The 23263-nt window shown below is 38.8% G+C and overlaps 1 protein-coding gene across 7 annotated transcripts in view; it reads right to left on the reverse strand.

Annotated features, from left to right (window-relative positions):
* Positions 1 to 23263, reverse strand: part of CCDC66 (coiled-coil domain containing 66) — a 54843-nt gene that overhangs the window by 10756 nt on the left and 20824 nt on the right. For all 7 annotated transcript variants that reach the window (XM_030867463.3, XM_030867462.2, XM_030867461.2 and 4 more), the window contains 6 exons: positions 14142 to 14273; positions 13503 to 13753; positions 13206 to 13290; positions 12214 to 12375; positions 10538 to 10682; positions 9942 to 10082 (listed from right to left, as the gene is read on the reverse strand). In XM_030867463.3, coding sequence (XP_030723323.2) covers positions 9942 to 10082; positions 10538 to 10682; positions 12214 to 12375; positions 13206 to 13290; positions 13503 to 13753; positions 14142 to 14273 — 916 coding nt within the window. The remainder of the gene's footprint in view (positions 1 to 9941; positions 10083 to 10537; positions 10683 to 12213; positions 12376 to 13205; positions 13291 to 13502; positions 13754 to 14141; positions 14274 to 23263) is intronic.

Genomic DNA, 23263 nt, shown 5'->3' on the forward strand with positions numbered 1-23263 from the left:
ACGAAAAGACAACCCTCAGAATGGGAGAAAATACTTGCAAACGAAGCAACTGACAAAAGATTAATGTCTAAAATATACAAACAGCTCATGCAGCTCAATATCAAAAAAACAAACAACCCAATCCAAAAATGGGCGGAAGACCTAAATTGACATTTTTCTCCAAAGACATACATGGCCAAAGATGGCCAAAAGGCATATGAGAAGATGCTCAACATCACTAATCATTAGAGAAATGCAAATCAAAACTACGAAGAGGTGTCATCTCACACCAGTCAGAGTGGCCACCATCAAAAAATCTACAAATAATAAATGCTGGAGAGGGTGTGGAGAAAAGGGAACCAACCTTTTTACACTGTTGGTGGGAATGTAAATTGATACAGCCACTGTGGAGAACAGTATGGAGGTTCCTTAAAAAACTAAAAATAGAATTACCATATGACCCAGCAATCCCACTACTGGGCATATACCCTGAGAAAACTGTAATTCAAAAAGACACATGGGACTTCCCTGGTGGCACAGTGGTTAAGAACCCTCCTGCCAATGCAGGGGACACGGGTTCAAGCCCTGGTCCGGGAAGATCCCACATGCTGTGAAGCAACTAAGCCCATGTGCCACAACTACTGAGCCTGTGCTCTAGAGCCCGCGAGCCACAACTACTGAAGCCCGCATGCCTAGAGCCCATGCTCTGCAACAAGAAAAGCCACCGCAATGAGAAGCCCGTACACCACAATGAAGAGTAGCTCCCACTCGCTGCAACTAGAGAAAGCCCACGCACAGCAACAAAGACCCAACACAGCCAAAAAGAAACAAATAAATGTTTAAAAACAAAATAAAGAGACACATGTACCCCAATGTTCACTGCAGCACTATTTAAAATAGCCAGGTCATGGAAACAACCTAAATGTCCACTGACAGATGAATCGATAAAGAAGATGTGGTACATATATACAATGGAATATTACTCAGCCATAAAAAGGAACAAAACTGGGTCATTTGTAGAGATGTGGATGGACCTAGAGTCTGTCATACAGAATGTGAAGTCAGAAAAACAAATATCATATATTAATGCATATATGTGGAATCTAGAAAAATAGTACCGATGAACCTATTTCCAGAGAATGAATAGAGACATAGATGTAGAGAATGGATGTGTGGACACAGGTGGGATGAATTGGGAGATTAGGTTTGACATAAATACAGTACCATGTGTAAAACACATAGCTAGTTGGAACCTGCAGTATAGCACAGGGAGCCTTAGCTTGGTGCTCTGTGATGACCTAAATGGGCCAGATGCGGGGGCAGGGGAGGGAGGTCCAAGAGGAGGGGATATATGTATACATATAGCTGATTCACTTTGTTGTACAACAAAGTGTACAATATTCACTTCGTTGTATATTGTAAAGCAATTATACTCCAATAAAATAAATAAATAAAGTGACAGCTCATAAATTGGCTTTTATACAGTTTTGGACTATTCCAAGGATTACAAAAGCTTGAACTCAAGACAGGCTCTTCTCACTGAAATGAAGCAGTGGGATGAACTCACCTTGCAGTGCTAGTTTAAAAATTTAAGTCAAGTTGCTCCAAAGTTTTAAAGTCAGCAGGTGAAAAATACCTTAGATAAGTCTGAAATAAGGAATACCTTACATTGTACTGTAAGTGTTTATTATGTAAGAATAAATAAAAATGAGGTGGGAGAAGTACAGGTAGATGCATGCTAAGAACTACTGCCATTTTGAATACTAGCCAAAACTATTTTCCTTACAGATGTTTCTGTAAGAATTTTCTCTAAGCACTCTGTAATTTTAAGAAGTACTTTAATAAATGTTCTGTTTATACTCAAAAAAATATAAATAAAATTTTAAAAATTAAAAAACACTAAGCCTTTTATTCCCACCTTGCTGCCCCTGCCCCGCTGTTACACTCCCCACCCCCAGCTTCAAACGGGCGGCGGGGTGGGGGGGGGAGGTACCATCTTCACAGCCACCTTCTGCCTTGCTATAGCTGGTACACGCCATCTTCACCCGCTCCCTTTACCCCATTTCAGAGTGCCAGTATCTCCTGAAGGGGAACTTTTACACGCATCTGGAGCCCTGGTTTTTACAGCTGTTGCCCCCTGATGGCCTGGCTGTGGAGGCAGGGGTTGGGGGGGGCAGAGGTGGGTCACATTCCTGGGTCCCATGAAACTGTAACAATCAGAGAAACAGTTCTTGGCAGATTATCACCCCCAGGACACTGCATGGACAGCAGGCTGAAACAAACCCCAGTCTTTCTGAGAAAGATTCCTATTTGCTTCTCCAAAAGGTTTGGGCTTAAGGGTAGGCTTCTAGTTTGGTACACATCTAGGGGCCTACGGACAAGCTCTCAGGGAATGGAGATCATTAGATGCAATCTTTACATTATTTCTCCGCCTTAATCCAGCTTTCCAGTAAGCTTATACCCTTGCAAGGTGCCCCAATTTTTGCAGCTGCCACCAGCAGACACTTCTACATCACCTGGTTCTAGTGGCCAAGCGCTCATGCTTGCAGGTCCCACAGGACTGTAACCAACGGAGAAAGAGTTCTTAAACAGCTACTACTGCCAGGGCACAGGAAGAGAAAACAGATGCAGGAGTTCAGTCTCTCTGTGAAAGAAGCCTATTAGCATATCATAGCTACAGCCTGAGGGGCAGGCTCCTAATTAAACACCTATCTAAGGGCTGACTGTAACCCTTTCCAGACACCTTAGAGGCCAAGCACCATCTTCATACTCTCAGCTATGCTCTAGTCGTCCATTATCTCTTGGAGGGGGGCTGTTACCTGCCTATGGTGCCACAGGTTTTACGTCTTGTGCCCTGGTTTCTGCAGCTGCTGCCTGGGGGATGTCTCTTGATTGCCTGGCTCTGGTGACCAGAGGGGCTTGTGTTCCAGAGTCTCAAGGGACTACAACAATTGAAAATTATTGGCATGTTACCACCCCCAGGGCACTACACAAACAGGAAACTGAAACACATACACCCTATCTTTTCATGAAAAAGGTCTATCTGCTTATCCTGGAGCTTTGGCCTGAGGGGCAGGCTTCAGGTTTGGCATACATCTAGAGGCTTACTGAGGTGCTCTTAGGGATGTAGGCTGTTGGACGCCATCTTTGCACTTATCCTCTGCTTCGCTACAGCTTGCTGATGTCTCCCAGAAAAGAGCTTATACACAAGAGCTTATGCAATTGTCTGGAGCCCCAGTTTTTGCTACTGCCATCCAGGAGACGCCTCCAGAATGCCTAACTCTGATGGCCAGTGGAGCTTATGCCTGCAGTCCCACAGGACTGTATATATTTGTATACTTTAAAAGACTACCTGGGGCTTCCCTGGTGGCGCAGTGGTTGAGAGTCTGCCTGCTGATGCAGGGGACACAGGTTCGTGCCCCGGTCTGGGAAGATCCCACATGCCACGGAGCAGCTGGGCCCATGAGGCATGGCCGCTGAACCTGTGCATCCGGAGCCTGTGCTCCACAATGGGAGAGGCCACAACAGTGAGAGGCCCGCGTGCCGCAAAAAACCAAACCAAACCAAACCAAACCAAGACTGCCTGCGAGTCTGGCTTCCAGTCAGTCTGAATCTAGGTGCTTAGATTTGGGACACTGACAAATCCTGGCACCTCCTCAACCACTGGGAGCTATTAAAAATAGACTATCCTGCACGGACAATCACAAAGGCTTGAGATACAACCAAAAGCTAGGGTAAGATTGAATGATAACGTTCATTTCCTACACAAGGCCACTCCTTCAAGACTGGAAGAGGTGGCTGTTCATTTAATGCAAAGAAACCAACAAAGAGAGTCAAGAAAAATGAAGAAACAAAGGAAGAACATGTTCCAAATGAAAGAATAAAGAACCTTAATGAAAAAGTGATAAGTAATCTACCTGATAAAGAGTTCAAAGTAAGTAATGATCCTAAAGGTTCTCACCAAATTCAAGAAACCAATGGATAAACACAGTGAGAACTTCAGAAGAGATAAAATATAAATAGTACCAAATAGAAGCCACAGAGCTGAAGAATACAATAACTAAACTGAAAAATAGAGGGGTCCAACATCAGACTAATAGAAGCAGAAGAAAAGTTCATGAACCTGATGACAGGGCAGCAGAATTCATCTAATCAGAGTGGCAAAGAGAAAAAGAATTATAAAAGTGAAGACAGCTTAAGGGATTTATGAGACAACATCACGTGAACTAAAATTTGCATTACAGGGGGCCCAGAAGGAGACAGAAAAGGGACAGAAAACTTATCTGAAGAAATAATGGCTTAAGACTTCCCTCACCTTGGGGAAGAAAGCTCTGTGGAAACCCAGAGAACACTAAACAAGATGAACCCAATGGACCCACACACCAAGGCACAGTATAATGAAAATGTCAAAAAAGTTAAAGACAAGGAGAGACACTTAAGAGCTGCAAGAGAAAAACAACTTGGGCTTCCCTGGTGGCGCAGTGGTTGAAAATCCGCCTGCAGATGCAGGGGACATAGGTTCGTGCCCTCGTCCGGGAAAATCCGACATGCTGCAGAACGGCTGGGCCCGGCCAACTGAGCTTGCGCGTCCGGAGCCTGTGCTCCACAACGGGAGAGGCCACAACAGTGAGAGGCCTGCGTACCGCAAAAAAAAAAAAAAAAAAAAAAAAAAAAAAACAGAAAAACAACTTGTTATGTACAAAGGAACCCTCATAAGACTATGAGATTTTTCAGCAGAAACTCTGCAAGCCAGAGGCAGTGGCAAAAAATATTCGAAGTGTTTAAAGAAAAAAACTTCCATTAAGAATATTCTATCCGGGCTTCCCTGGTGGCACAGTGGTTGAGAGTCCGCCTGACGATGCAGGGGACACGGGTTCGTGCCCCGGTCCGGGAGGATCCCACATGCCGCAGAGTGGCTGGGCCCGTGAGCCATGGCCGCTGAGCCTGTGCATCCGGAGCCTGTGCTCCACAACAGGAGAGGCCCACGTATGGCAAAAAAAAAAAAAAAAAAGAATACTCTATCCAGCAAAGTTATCATTCAGAATCGAAGGAGAGAGAAAGAGTGTTTTCCCAGATAAGCAAAAGCTAAAGGAGTTCATCACCACTAAACTGGTTTTATAAAGGAACTTCTTTAAGCTGAAAAGGGTGCTATAATTAGTAGCAGAAAAACATATACAAGTATAAATCTCACTGTAAAGGTTAATATTAAAGGCAGTGGATTATTCACTCATAAATCTCATAAACCACTCATAAAGCTAGTATGAAGGTTCAAAGACAAAAGCAGTAAGAATAAATAGTTAAGGGACACACAAAGTAAAAGATATAAAATGTGACATCAAAAACATAAAACACAAAGGGGAAGAGTAAAAATGTAGAGCTTTAGGTGGCATTCAAACTTAAGTTGTTATAAAGTTGGTAAGCCTCATGATAACCACAATGCATAAACCTATAGTAGATACACAAAAGATAAAGAGAAAGGTATCTAAGCATACTTCTAAAGAAAGTCATCAAAACACCAAGGAAGAGAAGAAGGGACAAAGAGGAACTACAAAACAACCACAAAACAATTAACAAAAGTACAATATATACATTCCTATCCTTAATTACTTTAAATGTGAATGGACTCAATTCTCCAATCAAAAGAGAAAGAATGGCTAAATGGATTAAAAAAAAAACCCCACACTTATCTTATATGCTGCCTACAAGAAACTCACATCAGATACAAGGACACACCACACACTGAAAATGAAGAGAAGGGAAAAAATATTCCATACAATTGAAAACCAAAATAAAGTGGGAATAGCTATATTTATATCAGACAAAATAGACTTTAAAACAAAGTCTGTAACAAGAGACAAAGAAGGGCATTTAAAGAGGTCAATCCACCAGAAAATATAACATTTGTAAGTATTTATGGACCCAACATGGGAGCACCGAAATACATAAAGCAAATATTAACAGACCTAAAGGGAGAAATAGATGGCAATACAGTAATAGTAGGAGACTTTAATACCCCACTCACATCAATGGATAGATCATCCGGAAAGAAAATAAATAAGCAAATAGCCTTTTATGATACATTAAATCAGAAGGACTTCACAGGTATATACAGAACGTTCTATCCAAAAGCAACAAAATCAATATACCACATTAACAAAGTGAAGGATAAAGATCATATAATCATCTCAACAGATGCAGAAAAAGCATTTGCCAAAATTCAACAATGGTTTATGATAAAAACTCTCAACGAAGTGGGTAGAGAGGGAAAGTATTTCAACCTAATAAAGGCCATATATGTCAAACCCACAGCTAAAATCATGCTTGATGATGAAAAGCTGAAAACTTTTTCAAAGACCAGGAAAAAGACAAGGATGCCCACTCTCACTGGTTTTATTCAACATAGTAGTGGAAGTCCTAGCAAGAGCAATTAGGGAGGAAAATGAAAGAAAAGGCATCCAGGGCTTCCCTGGTGGTGCAGTGGTTGAGAATCTGCCTGCTAATGCAGGGGACACAGTTCGAGCCCTGGTCTGGGAGGATCCCACATGCCGCGGAGCAACTAGGCCCGTGAGCCACAACTACTGAGCCTGCGCATCTGGAGCCTGTGCTCCGCAACAAGAGAGGCCACGATAGTGAGAGGCACGCGCACCGCGATGAAGAGTGGCCCCCACTTGCCACAACTAGAGAAAGCCCTTGCACAGAAACGAAGACCCAACACAGCAAAAATAAATTAATTAATAAAAACTCCTACCCCCAACATCTTAAAAAAAAAAAGAAAAGGCATCCAAATTTGTAAGGGAAAAGTAAAACTCTCACTATTTGCAGGTGACATATCGTATACAGAAAACTCTAAAGCCTCCACCAAAAAAAACCCTATTAGAAATAACAAATGAATTCAGTAAACTTGCAGGATACAAAATCAACATACAAAAATCTCCTGCATTTCTATACACTAATAATGAACTGTCAGAATGAGAAATTAAGAACACAATCCCATTTCCAACTGCAACAGTCCCAATTACAAGTACATAAAAAAGAATAAAATATCTAGGAATAAATTTAACCATGGAGGTGAAAGACCTGTACACTGAAAACTGTAAGACATTAATGAAAGAAACTGAAGACGACCTAAATAAATAGAAACATATTCCAAGCTCATGGACTGGAAGAATTAATATTGTTAAAATGACCATGCTACCCAAAGCAATCTACAGATTCCACATAATCCCTATCAAAATTCCAAAGGTATTTTTCACAGAAACAGAACAAACAATCATAAAATTTGTATGGCACCACAAAAGACCCTGAATAGCTAAAGCATCCCTGAGAAAGAAGAACAAAGCTGGAGGCATCATGCTTCCTGATTTCAGAGTGTAATACAAAGCTGTAGTAATCAAAAGAGTATGGTACTGGCATGAAGACATACACATAGATCAGTGAAACAGAATAGAGAGCCCAGACATAAACCCATGCATATATGGTCAATGATTTTACAACAAAAGATCCAAAGAGAAACAACATTTTCTTCAATAAATGGCACTGGAAAAAATGGACAGCCACATGCACAGGAATGAAACTTGACCACTATTTTACATCATACACAAAAATGAATTAAAAACAGACTGAAGACTTAAATGTAAGACCTGAAATAATAAAACTTCTAGAGGAAAACTTAGGCAGTAAGTTCTCTGACACCGGTCTTGGCAGTGATTTTTTGGATTTGACACAAAAAGCAAAGGTAGCGTGAGCAAAACTAAACAACTGAGACTCCATCAAACTAAAAAGGTCCTGTACAGCAAAGGAAACCATCAACAAGATGAAAAGGCTGAATGGGAGAAAATATATACAAATCATGTATCATGTATTAAGAAGTCATACTATGCAACAGCAAAAAAAAAAATCCAATTAAAAAATGTGCAGAATATCTGAATAGACATTTTTCCAAAGGCAACATCTAGATAGCCAACACGGATATGTGAAAAGATGCTCAATATCCCTGATCATCAGGAAAATGCAAATAAAAATCACAATGAAATACCACCTCACACCTGTCAGAATGGCGATTATCAAAAAGACAAGAAATAAGAGCTGGTGAAGAAGTGGAGAAGAGGGAACCTTTGTGCACTGTTGGTGCGAATGTAAACTGGTGCAATCACTACGGAAAATAGTATTGGAAGTTCCTTAAAAATTAAAAATAGAACCATGTGATCCAGCAATCCCACTTCTGGGTACTTAGCTGAAGGAAATAAAAACACTAACTCAAAGAAATATATGCATTACTTTGTTCACTGCAGCATTATTTACAATAGCCAACAAATGGAAGCAACCTAAGTGTTTACTGATAAATGAATGAAGAAAATGTACTGTGTGTACACATACACACACACACACACACACACACGTATATACACACAATGGAATATTAGCCATGAAAAAGAATGAAATTTTGCCATTTCCAACAAAATGAATCGACCTGGGACATTATGCTAAGTAAAATAAGTCAAAAAGACAGACAAATATCATATGATCCTCAGGTATATGTGGAATCTGGGTGGAAAAAAAAAAAAACCTCATAGATACAGAGAACAGACTGGTGCTGCCAGAGAGGGTGGTTGGGACGTGAGCAAAATGTACAACCTTCCAGTTATAAAATAAGTAAGTCTGGGGATGTAATGTACAGAATGTTGGCTATAGTAATAATATTGTACTGTATATTTGAAAGTTGCTAAGAGAGTAAATCTTCAAAGTTCTCATCACAAGAAAAAAAACTGTAACTCTGTATGGTAACGAATGTTAACTAGACTTCTTATTGTGATTATTTTACAATATATACAGATATCAAACATTATGTTGTACACCTGAAACTAATATTATGTGTCAATTATATCTCAATTTTACAAAAAAAATGAAAAGATTTATTGGAAGTTATGTAAAAAAAGAAAAAATATTTCCTAGACGCATGGATGGAGGGCTGAAAGGATTCACAGTAAGCATGGAGACCTATGATAATGATACCCAACATGGATATTACCTAATTAGTTATGTAAAAATTTAAAACAAGCACATGAAAAGATGCTCAACGTCAGCAATCATAATGAGAGCACTTTACAACCATGAGAATAGTAAGTATGGGCAAGGATGTAAAGAAATTGGAATCTTCATACATTTCTGATGAGAATGTAAAATGGTACAGCTGCTGTGGAACACAATTTAGTAGTTCCTCAATATTCTAAACATACAGTTACTATACGACTCAGCAATGCTACTCTTCTCCCCCAAGACACTGAAAATTTATGTCTACACAAAAATTTGCACATGAATGTTCACAGCAGCATATTTCCAACAGCCAAAAAGTGGAACCCAAATGTCCTCAACTGATGAAGGAATAAACAAAATGTGGTGGTATATCCATAAAATGGAATATTATTCAGTGATAAAAAGGAATGAAGTACTTACTATTACATGCAACAATATGGATGAAACTTAAAACATACTAAGTGAAAGAATCTAGACAGAGAAGACCACATATGATATGATTCCAATTATATGAAATGTCCAGAACAGACAAATCTAGAGAGACAGAAAGTAAACTGGTGGTTGCCCAAGAATAGAGGGGAGAGAGGAAACGGAGAATGATTGTCGATGGGTACAGGGTTTCTTTTTGGAGTGATAAAAATGTTCTAAAGTTAATTACGGTGATAGCTGCACAACTATGAATATAAAAACTGAATTGTGCTCTTTTAAAAAACACTGAATTGTACCCTTTAAAAGGGTAAATTTTATACTATGTAAATTATATCTTAATAAAGCTGCTATAGAGAAATTAAAAACCAAGAAATACCTTTATTTCCTAACTCGTACTGAAAACCTCAAATTCCTTTACATTTTAAATTAATTTAACTTACTTCTAATTGTGACTTAAATTTTAAGTAAATTTTAAGCCAAATCACAATTTATACCAGTACCCGTTTGCACACCAGTGTCCTTCCTCGGAGAGGCTGTAGAGCTGATATATGCATTCATTTTACCACTGATTTTATCCAAGCCATGTCCTGAATTTGCAATGTTGTCAGTAGATGCATTATATTCCACTTGTATTGTATCAACTGGCAAGAGAAATAAGTTATGTGATAAAATGACATAGCAGCAACTAAATACACACAAGACTCTTAGTTTAATCAAGCAGTGCAAACACTGCAATAAAAATTTAGAAGGGCTAGCCTAAAGTTTCTTACAAAAAGCTATCAGCATTCTTATCCCTTACTGAATTTTGGGAGATCACTTAATGGATACCTCTGTAAAAATGGGTACAAAAGTATACATTTTACCTACTGTGAGGAAAATGTAAGAAAATGTATGTGAAAAGATACTGAAAATTATAACATTATTTAGTTCTACTCTTAAGGCAATTTCCCAAGTAAGCATTATAACTTTACATTAGTTCAAAGTCTGAAATTCCTCAAAAAATATTTAGTTAACAGGTGTTTAAAGGTATTAAAAATTGGCAATTATTTAAAATTTTCAAGAAATATTATAAATAAAATTCTAGTCCAGTGCTTACTGCCAAGATTTTTAATCAATCTAGAAGTGTCATGTCCCTTTTGAGCCAATTCTCGGATTCTCTGTTCTTGTTTCAGTCTCTGTGCCAACTCCTGCGCTCTCTGCATCGTCTGGAACAGTTCAATTGTCTTAAGGGTCATGATTTCCTATCAATATTGAAGTGCACAAAGTTAATTAAATACAATTATCAAACGTACAGACTTGAATATTTTCTCTCAGTAGATATTTTCTAAGCTCCTACTATGTGCCAGGCACTATTCATGATACTGGGAGTAGAGAAGCCAAGAGAACAAAGTTCCTTCCCTTTTACAGATTACATTTTAGTATCTTTTTCTACAGCTGTATTATTAGACCACAAACACTCTTTTACCCATGCTATAAAGTTTTCAAAACTTCTAAAACCAACAGTCAATTCCACCTGAATTTTATTAAGATAAAAAAATAGATAATAAGAGGTAAGACTCAAGACTTACAGCCATTTTTTGCAATTCAAGCAAATCACACTTTGATTTTTTCACATATGTAGTTATTTCATAGGTGTAGTTGGCTCAGCCTATTCAACATAATGAAATCAGAACCTAAATCATTTGTACCTTCATCGGCTAACTCTGAAGTAAAGGTTGCAAGTGGAAAACGGCAAGAAAAGGCAGTCTCTCAGCGCCACCTCCCAGCTCCAGGGGGAGTGCTGTATAGTCTGCTCTGTAGACCTCAGGAACCTTTGGCAATCAAATGTCATTGTATAACTTGCTCTTTGTCAGGCCCACTCAAACATGGCACTTGACATCACCATACCTATGCAGACTGTACCACTTAATATAGGGGTTCTCCTAGCCAACCAGATATCTACTCTTTTTAATAGACCCTTACTTAGCACAGAGGAATCCTCTAACACAGCAACAAACTCTATCATCAATCCCAGCCAATGACTCTGCAAGTAAATGCTCCTGTTCACAAGTGGATACAGACAGAAAGGCCAATCATTTCTCTTAACCTATTTAGAAATTTATTAGTATAATCATTGCTTAGAAAACATTTAAAAATCAAGCAAATGGATAACTTTTGTTTTATTTTGTAATAACTCATCCTGACCTTCTTAGCAGAAAGAAACCCAAGGAGTACAGCATTTGTGAATCAATCATTTGAAACAATAAAACCTCCAGCTTCCCTCCTACTTGCAAAACCTTCTTTATGCAAAGCTTTAATGTTTCTGCATAGTTTCACAACTTCAAAACACATGCAAATGTTCTGGTTATTTTTTCTTTAAAAACACACCCAGGGACTTCCGTGGTGGCGCAGTGGTTAAGAATCTGCCTGCCAATGCAGGGGACACAGGTGCTATCCCTGGTCCGGGAAGATCCCACATGCCGTGGAGCAACTAAGCCTGTGCGCCACAACTACTGAGCCTGCGCTCTAGAGCCCGTGTGCCATAACTACTGAGCCTGCATGCTGCAACTACTGAAGCCCGCGCGCCTAGAGCCCGTGCTCCGCAACAAGAGAAGTCACAGCAATGAGAAGCCCACACGCCGCAACAAAGAGTAGCCCCCCGCTCACCACAACTAGACGAAGCCCACGCACAGCAACAAAGACCCAACGTAGCCAAAAACAAATTAAAAAAAACCCCAAAAAACAACACACCCATTTTTACTCTAAAATGTTAGTTAGGATATAAATACCTACTTCCTTTTGTTTTTGCTTAAGTATATCTTCTTCATACTGTTTCTGCATCTCTTCTTGTTCCCGTGCTAAACGACGCTCCTCCTCTTGTTCCTCCTTCTTTCTTTGCTCTTCTTCAAGCTGCTTCTTCTTGCGCTTCTCTTCTACCTGAGCAGTGATGGCTTTCTAGTCATAAACAGTAACGTAAATTATTGTCATAAATTTTTAAAAAATCCATAAAGCATCTGGTGTTTCAAAAATGTTTATCAATATATAGAGAGTAATACGTATATGAGTTAAATTAAAATGTCAGGTTTCCAATGTATTTTTCCCATCTCCCATCAAGTTTTACATGCTTTTCCTTTAATCCCAAGAGGGCTCGTAGAAGAACTAAGAGAAAAACAACTGAAGAAACAATCTCAGTGCTTAGCATACACAGTGCCTGGTAAAAATAGCAGATGCTCTATAAATGTCTGTTCACTTAACCGACTGCAAGTAACCATATTAACTAAGCCAAATTCTTCATATAGTAGAGATTTGCCGAATTACTGGACATTTAAGTCCCTTTAGTATTAGACTAAAATTAGGACAAAATTTTAATCTTAGTTTCCTTTCTTATATTATCCATTAGATTTCTTAATCATAATTCTACTTCAATCCCTTGCATCTATTTCCCTTTCAAAGAACTAATTCTCATCCTGAACAGAATTCAGGAGAATTGGAGAAAAAAAAATCCAATACCAACTTAAGATTTAGTGTCATTTCAGATACACAACCTAAACATTAAAGACCTTCTTCCTTGGAAGGCAGGTGGCTGTACTACATGATACTGTCTGGTTCTCAACATAAGTATAATTCTAATATAATGCCAGTTGGTGTAGGGATTAGATTCATCACAGGATTGTGCAGGGCCTGTTCTGTAAGTTTATACTGGAATTTTAATTTCCATTTACTTAGGTATCTAGCCCATGACTACTAATGATTAAGGCAAAGAACAACATTTGACAATGCAATACCTGATGTTCTAACTGTTTTTGTCGTCTCCTGTCTCGTTCCTCAATTTGAGCTGGGTCCAAAAGAGCAGTCATAGAACGGAGAAAGCTGGCAAGACAGATCCATTAGCTATTTAAAACCTCCAAAAGGTGGGTTTAACAAGGTGCTAAGTCATTTTTGTTTGAAATGTATCTACTAGTCATTTCTACTGTAAAGAAAAACACCAAACCTGAAACCAATTAAGATACAAATACAACAACAATCCTAAAAAGGCACACAGACCTCCTTAAACACCAACAGGTGCTGAAGGAGGCACTTACTTCCTTTTCTTACTGCTTTCCACAGCCACGTCTCTAACAGGTCTTGCTACGTGCTCCTCCTCTGAAGGTTCAACCTGGCTTCCCGTTGTAGGTGTATACAGACTGCTGATATCAGCCAGGTCCTGAGCGTCCGGAGAGACACAGAAGTACTCTGGTTGTGTTTGTGTTGACCGAGAGGACAGCTGAGACTGAGAACCAGGACAGCTCTTGAATGAATCAAAATGTATTGCCCATCTGTCACGCTCCTCACCCTAATCACGACAAATAAGAACTGCTAAGAACTCTTCCAACTCTTATGTTTAAAATCTCAAATGACAAACATGATTTCTAAAAGTCACCACACAACAGAACAAGCATCATAAAGATTAACAAAACTGTATCCTGTATTGATCCCATACACATTTAGACAATTAAGCTTGGAGAATATGAAAAATTCAAAGAACCAGGAAATTTCTAAAACGTTAGTTACAAGAAGCTATGCAAAATCACACTGAATTCATTCAACGAAAGGTTCACAAGAGCAAATATGGAATAATTTGAATACCCTTGTCAAACAGTTTCAGGACACTTTTAAGTTTATGATTAGAGACTCTGAAATTATTTTTTCCCCCTTTATACCGATAAAACTTCATAAATTACCTTTGAAGATATAATTTTTTCCTCTACTTTTTTTTGCCGGTCATCCTCTATTTGCTTGTTCAACTCTTCAATCCATTTTCTCTGCTGTTCTTGTTTCACAGCACTGAAAGGGCGCTCCGTCAGTACTGCTTCCTAAACAAGTCATCAATACCATCAAAAGTTTACCTCTTTTTGTAACCACTTTATATTTACAAATCTTTCCAAATAATTTATATAGATTTAACGTGGAAAGGTATTTAACTCTAAGAGAAGCAATAATTTTAAACAAAAAAATTCGAGGGACTTCCCTTGTGGCACAGTGGTTAAGAATCCGCCTGCCAATGCAGGGGACCCAAGTTCAAGCCCTGGTCCAGGAAGATCCCACGTGCCCCGGAGCAACTAAGCCCGTGTGCCACAACTACTGAGCCTGCACTCTACAGCTTGTGAGCCGCAACTATTGAGCCCCCGCGTGCCACAACTATTAAAGCCTGCGTGCCTAGAGCCCATGCTCCGGAACAAAGACAAGCCAACATAATAAGAAGCCCATGCACCACAACAAAGAGTAGCGCCCCCCCCCGCCCCCGCTCACCACAACTAGAGAAAGCTCACACGCAACAAAGGCCAAATGCAGTCAAAAATAAATAAATAAATAAATGTATAAATAATAATACTTAAAAAAAATTCAAGTATACAAGAATTAAGTAGATATATTCTAATTTTCAGAATCATATATTTGTAACACATACTAGCAGAAGGATATAAGATAACTAAGTAAACGTAAAGAAAGGAAATTTTCTAATGAAAAATAGAAAATTTTCTCCAAACCAATTATAAGATTTTCAAATTTCTATCCTAATATAGTCTCATTTACTTTGAAAGGAATCACTGATAAACTGAAATAGATAAATACTGTTTAACACTTGGCTTCAGAATACAAAAACATTGCTTTGGGACCAAGAGCCAGGAGGATATAATACAGCCAGAGGCTTTCTCTTGCTGAATCATAATGCCTCTTTTGGATACCTTTTGTCCCCATTTCTGCTGCTACAGCCCTAGCATGATCTATGACATTTCACTAAGAAAAATATATTGTGTCCAGATTAAGTCCTTGAATTCTAAGAAAAATAAAAACAGTAGCATAAAAATTTATTGTTCCTTTAACTTATGAGAGTTTAGTACGCTTTAACAAAAACGAAAGCATATATTCTACTCAAACTGTCCTAAAATGCAAGAGCTAAGCAACAAAACATTTTGTTACATGACATAACTACAGGACATAATTTTTAAAAGTTTGACAGAATAATATAATGGCAAAGCTCATTAGTTTTCAACCAATTGCTTTGATCAAAGGAAATACTTACACAAAAAGGAAAAATCTTAGTATCGCAGGTGCTCTCACACATTTTAAAACAGATAAAAACCAACCCTATTTATTTAAGCCTAAAAGAACCACTTCAAAAGGAGCATTTTCTTCAGGTAAGTGATTTAACAGTTCTTCTAATTTTAGAAATGTTATTTTAGAGGTCTAACTGGAAAAAAAAAAAAAAAAGGACCCTTTGAACTCCTTATAAGAAATTCACAGGGAATTCCCTGGCAGTCCAGTGGTTAGGACTCCGCAATTTCACTGCCAATGGAGCGGGTTCAATCCCTGGTCGGGGAACTAAGATCCCAGAAGCCACATGGCATGGCCAGAAAAAAAAACAAATTCACAATATGGCATTGAATCAACATAGAATTCTGTAATTTGTTTCTTAAGTCTGATGTAACCAGATCTGGTTTCAAATTTTGGTGGGGTTTCCAATTATTCAAGGATAAGACACAAAATACCCTTGAAAATTCCTAAAATCCTCATCAAATGCTTTATATACATGTCTTATATTTACAACCCTGTGGAAAATTTAATAATCAGTTCTTCCAATTCAGTCTTCAACTTCTTACTCAAGGATGACTTACATCCTTGTTTTACTTGCTTGCCACCTGAATAAGTCATTTCACTTCTCCAACCGACTAGAAAACTCTTTAAATTATTACTTTCTTTTTTACAAGTCTTCCCCCACGTGCATTCAGTTACAGGAATGAAAGTATAAGGATCTGGGGGGTGGGAGAGGTGGTAGGTAAATGAAAACTCCCTTTTGACTACTGAGCTCATTTTAGTTGAAACCTGAGTAAGGCAAATGTGTGTAAAATGCAAGACTCACTGTGTAACAAATGTGTTCTGATGATGATCTAGCACCTCCCTTCTGTTAATGCTTCAACATGGCTAAGAACCCTCTTTCTCTAGGTTCACTCACTTTTTCACTTTCTCTCTTTCACATTATTGACCTCAGATGCCCCTTCCCCTACATAAAAGCTCCTTTTCTAAACACCTATTTTGAGCCTATTCTCAAGTGACAGCCTTGAGTGAAAACTCATTTTCACAGGTACTCAATACACACTTCCCCACAAACAGTTCCTAATGTTACAGGTTCCTAATGTAAATCTTTAGCTACCTTCAAGTTCTTCTATGTTAGAAATTGCTAGTCTTACTCCTAATATAAATGCTGTATGAATGGCAGCTGCTATATCAGAACTGAAAGTAGAGGCTTTTCAAATGGTCACCTAGACATGCTTAGTTCTGTTTCATTTAATTCTCCCCTTAAAGCAGTCTAAAAATGCATGTCTGTGAAAGGAGAACACTCAGTGGTGACTTTGCCATGGTCCACAATAGTCCTGCTTGCCAGTGCATGATTCCCAAGCCCAGACACCAAGCCTCCCTACTTTAGACAGTCTGTCCACCTACTCATCTTGTCCACTCAGTACGCATAAAAGGCATGCTTCTGGGTGGTGGGTGGTTTCAGGACACTGGGCTAGAAAAAAACAGATCTTCCAAGAGGAAGAGCAGCACAACCAAGAGCTACAATCATTTTGGAGGGTGGGCTGGAGTACTCTGAACTTGAAAGTAACTGTAAAATCTCTGGAACCAGGACTACACAGTTGTGCACGTGGCTAAAATCCTGGTTTTCATGTGCTTATTGGCCATATCTTTGGAGCCATATCTGTTCAGTCTTTTCCTTATTTTCCAATTTTACTAACACAATCGTCCCTTGGTATCTGTGGGTTACTGGGTTGCAGGACCTCCTGAATATACCAAAACTGGCAGATACTCAAGTCCCTTATATAAAATAGTGTAGTATTTGCATGTAACCTATGCACATCCTCATGTGTATTTAAAATCAACTCTAGGTTACTTAACAATACCTAACAGAATGTGTATGCTATGTAACTAGTTGCCAGTGCATAGCAAATTGAAGTTTGGCTTTTTGAAACTTTCTGGAATATTTTTTCCCTGATATTTTCCTTTTTCTTTTTTTTTTTAACTGACTAATTACTTTATTATACATTTTCATAAAGAACTTTATGTATGTTATCTTTTTTAGCCCTCACAATAATAACAATAATAATACGAATTGGCTGACAACACTCTCTCTGTTACAAGCACTGCTGGGCATTTTATATACATTAATTTCCATGATAAAATTATGGGGTAGGCATCATTTTTAAAGAAAAGAGAACTAAGGCACAGAGGTGTTAAGTATCTTATTAAGACTCATGGCATCTGGAAGTTTTTTCCAAACATTTTCAGTCCGAGATTGGTTGAATCTATGGATCTGGCACCCACGGATACAGAGGGCCGCTTGCATCCAACTATTCTGATCTTATTTCCTTCCTTCTACTTCCTTTGGGTTTAACTGTTGCAATTCTTTCTCTAACTTCTTGAAATGAATACTTAGATCATTTATGTTTTGCTTTCAGTCTTTCTCTTCCAAGAAATGCATTTAAGCCTATAAACGTCCAAGCACAGGAAGCTCATATGTTCTCATATATATTTTCATCATCATTCGGTTCAACACACTTTCTAATTCTGAGTTTTCTTTCACTTAAAAGACTACTGCTTAAATATCAAACATTTGGAAATTTTGTTATTTGTTACTGATATCTAGCTTAATTCCACTGTGATCAGATAACATATTCTGTGTAATCTAAACCTATGAAATTTGTTGAGACTTTATGGCCTAGCAAATTACTAATTCTCACATTTTTTTCGGTTTTTTTTTTTTTTTTTTCAGTACGCGGGCCTCTCACTGTTGTGGCCTCTCCCGTTGCGGAGCACAGGCTCCAGATGCGCAGGCTCAGCGGCCATGGCTCACGGGCCCAGCCGCTCCGCGGCATGTGGGATCTTTCCGGACTGGGGCACGAACCCATGTCCCCTACATCGGCAGGTGGACTCTCAACCACTGCGCCACCAGGGAAGCCCTTAATTCTCACTTTTAATTTCTAAAATATTTTGCCCATAGATTTTTTGGGTTTTCTATATAAATGACAAACTGCTACAGTTTTATTTTTTCCTTTCCAGTTCTTAAGACTTTTAATTTGTCTTGCTATACTGGCTAGGACTACCAATAACATAGTAATAATAATATGGGCATTTTATTTAATTTTTAATTTTAAAGGGACTACTACTAAAATTTCTCATTTAGTATGATGTTCGCTATAGGGTGGTGGTTGTTTTTTTTTAAATACTCAATTGGAAATTCCTTCTAGTTTAATTGCCTGAAATACTGTCCTTAACAAACTGGCTTTGAGTTTTATCAAATGCTTTTCCTGCATCTATTAAAATGTTTTGTTCTATTGTGTTAAAATGGTACACTATACTTGCAGATTTTTAAAAATTCCCTTAACCCATTATGAACTGTAGTCATGATATATTACCTTTTTACACATTATCAAATTTTACTTGTTAATATACTTTTTTAGAATTTTTGTGTGTATATTCATGAATGAAATAAACCTAATTTTCCTTTTTTGTTATTTTTCTGGCTTTAATACCAAGTTTATACTGGGCTTGCAGAATGAATTGGGGGCCATTTCATATTTCTACTGCCTGGAAAGCTGAATAAATTTGGGATTTATTTCTTTAAAGTTTGGTAGAAACTGTCAGTAAAACCATGTGGGCATTTTGTTCTCCTTGTGGGAAAGTTTTTTTTTACCCAGATCTACAATTACTTTAATGGTTACATAATTATTCAAGCTTTTTACTTATTTTTATGTCAGTTCCTGTAAGTTATAACTTTTCCAGTAATTTACCCACTTCATCTAAGTTTTCATAATTATTGGCATAATATATTAACTTACTAATGATTCACTCTCTACCTGCAATGCCATTTTCACTCATTATATATTTCACCGACTGGTGCCCTTATTTTCTTTCCTTTTTTTTTAATTTTTAAATTTAAGTAAAACTGACCTGCAACACTATGCTAGTTCCAGGTGCACAACATAGTGATTCAATATTTCTATACATTACAAAATGATCACAAGTCTAGTTACCATCTGTCACCATACAAAGTTATTACAGTATTATTGACTATATTCCCCATGCTGTACATTTATCTCCATGACTCATATATTTTTTAACTACAAGCTCATACCTCTTAATTTCTGTCACCTGTTTCACTTATGCCCCCACCCCCCTCCCCTCTAGCAAAACCACTTGTTTATTCTCTGTATCTATGAGTCTGTTTGCTTCATTATGTTCTGTTCATTTGTTTTGTTTCCTAGATTCTACATATAAGTGAAATCATATAGTACTCTTTGTCTTTCTCTTACTTCACTTAGCATAAGTGAAGTAAGCAGATAGACTTCTAGGTCCGTCCATGTTTTTATAAACAGCAAGGTTTCATTTGTTTTTATGGCTGAGTAACATGCCATTATATACATACACCACATCTTTATCCATTCATCTATCGATAGACCCTAGGTTGCTTCTTTATGTCCCCTATTGTAAACTGCAATGAACATGGGATGCATGTATCTTTTCAATTTAGTGGTTTTTTTCCTTTGGAAGAATATCCAGAAGTAGAACTGCTGGATTGTATGGTAGTTCTGTTTTTAATTTTTGGAGGAAACTCCATCCTGTTTTCCATAATGGCTATACTAATTTACATTCCCACCAACAGCTGGTGGGAAAATTCCTTATTTTCATGATCTATTTCTTCTAATTTAGGTTTATTTTGTTCTTTTCCTAACTTAAGAGAGATTTATCTAGGTTTAGTGTTATGGGTAACTGGCATACACAACTTACTCTCAGTGTTCTCCTCCACCTGTTTAGTTGTTAGTAAGTTCTGCTTCTTATTCTAAAAGGGGATTCACAGGTATATGAAGTACTTAGTACACTTCTTGGATCCTAACAGGCCCTCAAACAAATCAATTTCCTTATTTTATTTAATTATTAAATCTTTCTGATAAGGCAAAGAGACCCACTCAGTTGTTTGCTTTTTTTCCTTTTCTTTTTTTGGCCCCGCCATGCAGCATGTGGGATCTTAGTTCCCTGACCAAGGATCAAACCTGTGCAGTGGAAGCACGGAGTCCTAACCACTGGACCGCCAGGGGATCCCCCCCACCAGTTTTGAATAAGGAAGAGGATTTCCTTCCATAAAGTTTAATTTTGGAGGACTGAGATAGGATTCCTCTGATTCCAAGAATGCCAGTATAGAGAGGCAAAGGGAAACTTTAGCTAGGACTGATTCATTTTAGTCAAGCTATTGTATTTCTTTCTTCTGAAATTAGGCCATCAGTGGACTGGTACTAGTTTATAACTTAGTCACAACCCATTTCTGTTGTGGAAAGGGCTTCATAATTCACAAACACTCTTCTCAGAATTCTAAAGTAACTTGACAACAAATGGAATATAAAGGTTCTAGGCATTCAATTTTTATTCTACTGGGTTGTGACCAACTATTAAAAAAAATCCTGTCCTGTAAGTGCTATAAATCTAGAGAAATTCTTGTTGAACTCTGAACCATGCTATAATGAGCTCTTTTTGGTACATGACATGGATAGAAATGTTTTATGGATTATCCTTTATACCTGTGAAAAATAAAGGAAACCTCATTTAAAATGGAGTCAGAAAGCCCTGAAGGTGGAGCTCTCACCCATATATGACTCACCACAGCTTACAGACCCCACCAAGATTTCCTTCTCACTAGCAACAAGCTTCCCACCACCTGCAGCTACCACAGCCCTCCCCAATTTCCTCCTTTCCTCTACAAAATCAAGTTCCTCTCCTCTGTTCTCCAAACTTGCCTAAGGTCTGTCACAGTTTGCTTGTCCTGAATTACAACTGTCTACTATTCCCAAATAAACTCATGTTGCTGGTAAAATAACTTGCTCTTTTGTTTTTTAAGGTCAACATATCCTTCTGTGTGTCAGAAATAATACATAATATTTTTAAAAGTCAGAAAGTTGAAATGCCAAACAATGGAAAAGATAAAATATACGTAATATAGTGATGATTATTATATATGAATATCTTGGGCATTAATGCAGACTGGTGTTTGTGTATCTACTCATTAAGAAAATATAATACCAAAAGGATCCACATCAAACTCATATGCTGCACAATAACCACCACCTTCAAGAGTCTATACACACACACACACACACACACACACACACACACCTGTTAGAATAAAATTCAGCAAAGTTGCAGGATACAAAACCAGGAGAAAAAAATCAGTTGCATCTCTATACACTAACAATGAACAATCTGGGAAAATAAAATTAAGAAAACTATTCCATGTACAATAGCACCAAATACTAAGAATAAAATACTTAGGAATAAGTAGGCCAAAGACATGTACACTGAAAACTACAAAACATTGCTGATAGAAATTAAAGACACAAATATCAATAAATGGAAAGACCCTACCTTCATGAATAGGAAGACTTCGTATTGTCAGGATTACCTAAAGCAAGCTACAGATTCAAAGCAAACCCTCTGAAAATATTGATGTTTTTTGCAGAAATGGAAAAATGCATCCTAAAATTCATATGGAATCTCAAGGAACCCTGAATAGGTGAAATAATATTGAAAAAGAAAATTGGAGGACTTAACCACTTTCTGATTTCAAACCTTACTACAGAGAGGAGGAAGATGGTGGAAGAGTAAGACGCGGAGATCACCTTCCTCCCCACAGATACATCAGAAATACATCTACACGTGGAACAACTCCTACAGAACACCCACTGAACGCTGGCAGAAGACCTCAGACCTCCCAAAAGGCAAGAAACTCCCCACGTACCTGGGTAGGGCAAAAGAAAAAAGAATAAACAGAGACAAAAGAATAGGGATGGGACCTGCACCAGTGGGAGGGAGCTGTGAAGGAGGAAAGGTTTCCACACACTAGGAAGCCCCTTCGCAGGGAGACTGCGGGTGGTGGAGGGGGGAAGCTTCGGAGCCGCGGAGGAGAGCACAGCAACAGGGGTGTGGAGGGCAAAGCGGAGAGATTCCCGCACAGAGGATTGGTGCCGACCAGCACTCACCAGCCCGAGAGGCTTGTCTGCTCACCCGCCGGGGCAGATTGGGGCTGGGAGGTGAGGCTCGGGCTTCGGTCGGATCCCAGGGAGAGGACTGGGGTTGGCGGCGTGAACACAGCCTGAAGGGGTTAGTGCACCACGGCTAGCCGGGAGGGAGCCCGGGGAAAAGTCTAGACCCACCAAAGAGGCAAGAGACTTCTTCTTCCCTCTTTGTTTCCTGGTGCTTGAGGAGAGGGGATTAAGAGCCCTACTTAAAGGAGCTCCAGAGACGGGCGCGAGCCATGGCTAACAGCGCGAACCCCAGAGACGGGCATGAGATGCTAAGGCTGCTGCTGCCGCCACCAAGAAGCCTGTGTGCGAGCACAGCTCACTATCCACACCTCCCCTCCCGGAAGCCTGTGCAGCCCGCCACGGCCAGGGTCCCGGGATCCAGGGACAACTTCCACGGGAGAACGCACGGCACGCCTCAGGCTGGTGCAACGTCCCACCGACCTCTGCCCCCGGTATGGTAATCAAAACAGTGAAACAGTGGCATAAAGACAGACATACAGAACAAATGAACTGAATGGAGAGCCCAGAAATAAACCCTTTCATATACAGTCAAATGATTTTCAACAAGAGTGCCAAGATGATTTGATGGGGAAAGAAGAGTCTGGAGCGGGAAAACTGGATATCCACATGCAAAAGAATGAAGCTGGACCGTTACCTTACACCATATATAAAAATTAACTCAAAATGGATCAAAGATCTAAACTATAAAACTCCTTTAGAAGAAAACATAGGGGGAA

The sequence above is a fragment of the Globicephala melas genome, chromosome 11 (assembly GCF_963455315.2).
Source record: "Globicephala melas chromosome 11, mGloMel1.2, whole genome shotgun sequence".
Taxonomy (NCBI): domain Eukaryota; kingdom Metazoa; phylum Chordata; class Mammalia; order Artiodactyla; family Delphinidae; genus Globicephala; species Globicephala melas.